We start from the raw sequence: 5,042 nt of genomic DNA on the forward strand, positions 1-5,042 counted from the left end.
CAATATTGTTTTCAATTTTGGTTAATTTAATGAATCTAAGACAGGCTTTTTATTTTAATAATGGTGGTTTTAAATGATATTTAATTGATTTAGTTTAATGTTTTGTTTATTTATAACCAGTTATCTTAATACATTAGTATTGAAGGGACTCAATTCTGACTCAAAGAAGTGTCTACAATGTACATTCAGTTTAACTATAAACTTATATACTTAAAATCAAGTAATTTGAAATTAATTTATAAAAACATATTAAAACTTTTTTTTGCTTGAAATAACTTAATTTTAAACTTTTAATTGCTATGAAAGGAAGAAGTGATGGTTATTTTCAACCCTGAACTTAATGGAGTACAAAATTTAGTACATGCAATGAACAATAACAGCTTCAAGTAATATTTTACTCAAATCAACAGTATACATACTTTTTGAAGTTATTTGAACTTAGTTTGTTCTTTCTTTTTTGTTCAACATCTATGTTAAATACAGAAAATAATAATAAAATAATGTTGAAATTATTTCATGTATGTGTTTAGTTCTTAGTGAAACATTTGAGAGTACTAGGTATTTATTAAGGTAAGCGGAAATGTGTTTATTTAAACTTGTAAAAGGAAATCCATATTAATGCTGTAGAAACAAAATTGCATAAAAAAAGAGGACTGCATGATAAGACTATTACAAATTTAAGCTACAATTGATATAGTTGAGGTATTTGATCAGATATATTTGATCTTTCAGTTGATATTAGTTTGATATAGTTGATGTACTTGATTAGTATATCGGATCAATATATCAGTTGATGTATTTGATTTTTCAGTTAATATTATTATTATATAGTTGATATGGCCTTCAGCTTTCAGTTAATATCAGTTTGATTACATATTTAATTAAGTTTAGTTAATTGTTTCTTGTCGTAAAATTGTATTTCAAAATCAATTAAAAGTGTTTTCGTGTTTCTGCCACTAGAGGCTCTCTTAGATCAGATCTTTGGGTGAACATAATTTTTCTTTGCTGTTCAGTGTGCTAAGATTTCTATTAGCTTGATGGTTCAGGTTATGTGTAATTAGATTAATTTCTACTTATTGTTTAGATCAGTGGTCGTCAAGCTTATCAATAAAAGTTCTACTTTCAATATTTGTTTAGATATTAAACTTGCAATATAAAAGTTTTACAAATGATTTAAAACTAACTTATTATCTACAGTAACCTAAAATATATATAAAAATGTCAACTTTTGAAACCACAACTGGCAACATTGAAGCATCGAGCGCACCTGGTGTTAAAAAAATAAAAACCACGAATTCTGAGAACAATGAATTATGTGAACAGTTGCTCAGGAACTTCGATGAAAACAAAAATTCCGAAGACGAAGTTGTGAAAACTTTCAAAAGAAATGCAGTTTCGTGTTTTCATGGAAGTGCATTGAAAAGTTTCTCGAATTTTTTTCGTACAGGTAAAATGTTTTTTTTTTACTTTCTGTTAATCATATGATGATTAACTCTCTGTTTTTTACTCTCTGTTAAGTTCTGTGATGTTTTTTTTGTAGAATAAAATAAATACTTATGATAGTAATCATCTCTATCTAGTTTCAATAACTTCTGTTTTTTATTTATTAAACTATTAAAATTTGAATTTAATAACCTTTTGTAGGTAATGCGAAATTATCCAACGAAAATTTCTTCAAACTTTACAAAGTGGCAAAACTACTTAATTTCGCCAATGCAAAGAAACATTTACTCGACTCGTTCAAGATTGACCTGAACATTGACAACGTTTGTTTCTACCATCAGTTTTCCATTATTGCCCAAAACAAGCAAATTCAAAAGTGCACTTTCGACTTCATAACAAGATGGTTCTGCTATTTGGCCGAGAATAAAATGCTGGACGGTTTGAGCTTTGATGTCTTTGTGAGGATCTTGTCCAGTTCAGGCTTGAATATCACCTCGGAACTTGAGGTAGCAAAAGCTGTGAACAGTTGGATTGAACACGATCCAAAATCAAGAAGCAAGCTTACATTAGGTTTGGTGAAAACAATTCGTCTACCTCTGCTCTCAACTGCTGCTCTGAATACATTGTTAGAATCTGACACATTTTCAAAATGTGCTGAGAGTAAGGGGGTTATACTAAAAGCTATCAGCGATAAACCTGTTCAGAATCTTGACCCGAGCTCTGCCGACTGTCGAGTGAGACATTGCGCTCAGGATAATTTTGAGGTGGCACTTTGCAGCAAATACCCTACCTATCGCGTGTTTAGGCTCGATAAGAAGAACTACTCGTCCTTCACTGAGATAGCACGTATAGATAAAAGTTTTGACTTGTTCTCCGTTGAGTTCGTGAACGGGATCATGTACTTCTTTGGTAACGAAGATTTACTTGATAGTTTGTCGGTGCTGTCTTACTCAGTTTTGACTGGATCCTGGGAGCATGTAACGTTTCCCGATGATTCTTTGATAGACTGCGATGATTTTTCAACTTGCACTTTGGTTGGAAAAATTTACATTTTAGGAGGAAAACGTCAGCAACGTGACCTATCAGGAACCAACTTTGTCCTTTTTGATCCCAGCACTAAAAGTTTTAGGAAACTGGAAGACACCAAACACTCCAGGGAAGGAGCCGCGTCATGCGTATTCAACGGGAGAATTGTCACCTCAGGAGGATCCGATCATCCGACATCCGTTGAAGCGTACGATCACTGCGCAGGTGAGTGGTCACGTGACATGCCCGACATGCTGGAGGGAAAAAGCGGTCACGCTTCGGTAAGCATCGGCAGCAAAATGTACGTGATCAGTAGATGGGAAGGTTGCGAGGTTTTTGATCTCTTCAGCGGGAAGTTTGCTCTTCTTCAAGCTCCGTGGGTTAAGAGGAAATTTTTCACTTCTAAGTGCGTGGTGATTGGCAGCAAGATGATAGTGGTTTCTAGCCACAATCATCGAGATTTTAATTTCATTGTTTTCGATTCAGAGGGATTAAAATTGGAGAAGGATGTTAGTTTGAGGCAAAACGAGCTGGATATTAATTGTTATCACTGTGTCAAATATCCCAAACTCAATATTTTTCCGGAAACTTTTTAATTGTGATTTTTATTTTTTGTATTGTAGTGCTAGATAAAGTATAACTGAAAATTTCAACTTGGTTTTATTTCTTGTAATCAAGTTTGTTAAGCTTAACTGAAAAAAGTATGCTCAAGATATCATAAAAAAACTTACAAAAAATGTGTAGTTTATTTTTATAGAAAGCAAATATATGTAAAACAGTTTTTACCTTTATTATTTTATAAACTTGTTTGTTTGTTTGTATGTATATAGAAACTGTTTAAAAAGAACTGATAAAATTAGATACTTTAAAAATAGAGTTCAATTGAAAGTGTTTAAAACAATAAAAATCTAAATTTTTAAGTTAGATACCAATTTAAGTAAACATTATCTTTACTTAAGTAAACCATAACGAATAACTTATGATTTACAAGTTTAAAAAAATAATGTTTCATACAATAAGTTTTATCTATAGTAGCTTTAAATGGAAAGGTTTTTAAACAATGTAAGTTTCTAATGTCCCGAACAAGACGTTAAAAGGTATCCGTGGTGTGCGACTCGATAACATTAACTAAAAGGTTTTATTGTACACAAGGTCATTGGAACAAATACTTTTGAGTGGTTTTTTCAACGTTTCATAAGATATTAATTTCATTGCAACTTTCATTTTACAACAATTAAAAGTAATATCAAAATTTCATTGGTTTATGTTTCTTTTTCTAAATAACATAAGGTACGATTTGAAGGGAACCGCTCATTTCCAACAAGCGATCATTTCCCACCTGGTCAAAAACGAGAACCGCTTACCGACCAAGGGTAAGGGTTTGGTGTAATGGTAATAAATAAACAAATTATAAATAAATAGCTAATAAAAAATAGAGGAACAGATAAAAAAATAAGAAAATATTGTGGGGGAATTGATCAGTTGGAAATTTTCGATATACCGATTTCAATTACATAATTTAATGAAACTGACATATACGAAGTGCAGATTGAATTTATAAATTGTATTTTTGAGTGTACAAATATACTAGCATTCACAAACTTTATGTAACTTAGTAAAGAGTATCAATGCAGATATGCCATCATAAACTTTAAATTAGTTTCAATATCAAATATAAATTTTGAATAATTTTGTGCTAAATGTAAAGATATCACAAGAAAAAAATTAAGCTAATGTTTAACTCTTTTAAGTTCATTAGATGAAAATTTAGCAAAAAAACACAACAAAATATATTTACACATGTTAATTTTCTGCTTAATAAACGTTTTTAGTAAGTTATCTACTTTCTTTTTAAAACTCGTAAAAATTGTATTTCAAATCTTGCCCTTGATGTCAAATGAAAAACTTTTAGGACTGGTAAATCTTTGATCTAAGAGAGGTTTTTCTTTTTTTTTTAGAAGGCTCCCTTAAATAACCAAAAAAGCTATGGCACCCTTTAACGAAAATTCTCATAATACTAATGTTGTATAAGACCTTTTGTGCTCCTCACCTTCAACTCGAAAATATCCAGTGTAAGTTTCAAATTATCGCCCCTTTTCATCTTATGGACCCTAAATTTCTAATATAGTCCATTTTCGGAAACTCTGATCTAAGAGTAACTTTACTGAAAGAACAATTAATGTATCAGTAAGTTGTATATATTTAATTATTTTAAATATTATTTTAACATGACTTAAATAAAAGGGTCGGCTGCAGTTGTAAGGTTTTTGAAATGTTTTCATTCATAACATTATGTAAATGAGGAAAAGTGACATAATACGGCAGAATATTAAAAACATCTACAACCAAACCAAATATATAAAAATAACCCTTAAAAAAAGTTATAATTTAATAACATTAAATAAATTATCCAATCAGAAGCGATTTTAGAACTACAGCCGCTAAAGCAAGCATTTACTTATGATAGCTTGCTTATAGAGTTGGTTTCTTTACTTGCAATAAAAAATGTTATTTATCAAAGTTATATGTTTCACTAGACGGTTGACTATATTTAAATTATTGGTAAAACTTTT

General features: G+C 30.4%; 1 protein-coding gene across 1 annotated transcript; it reads left to right on the plus strand.

Moving 5' to 3' along the window:
- The first annotated feature begins 1,218 nt into the window (after positions 1-1,218).
- Positions 1,219-3,859, plus strand: LOC145835038 (kelch-like protein 7). The gene is made up of 3 exons (XM_082942569.1): positions 1,219-1,423; positions 1,645-2,978; positions 3,773-3,859. Exons 1-3 carry the CDS (start codon positions 1,219-1,221, stop codon positions 3,857-3,859), a joined length of 1,626 nt encoding a protein of 541 aa, XP_082798695.1.
- The last annotated feature ends 1,183 nt before the right edge of the window (positions 3,860-5,042 follow it).

Source organism: Thalia democratica, chromosome 4 (genome assembly GCF_965202585.1).
Source record: "Thalia democratica chromosome 4, ktThaDemo2.hap1.1, whole genome shotgun sequence".
NCBI lineage: Eukaryota > Metazoa > Chordata > Thaliacea > Salpida > Salpidae > Thalia > Thalia democratica.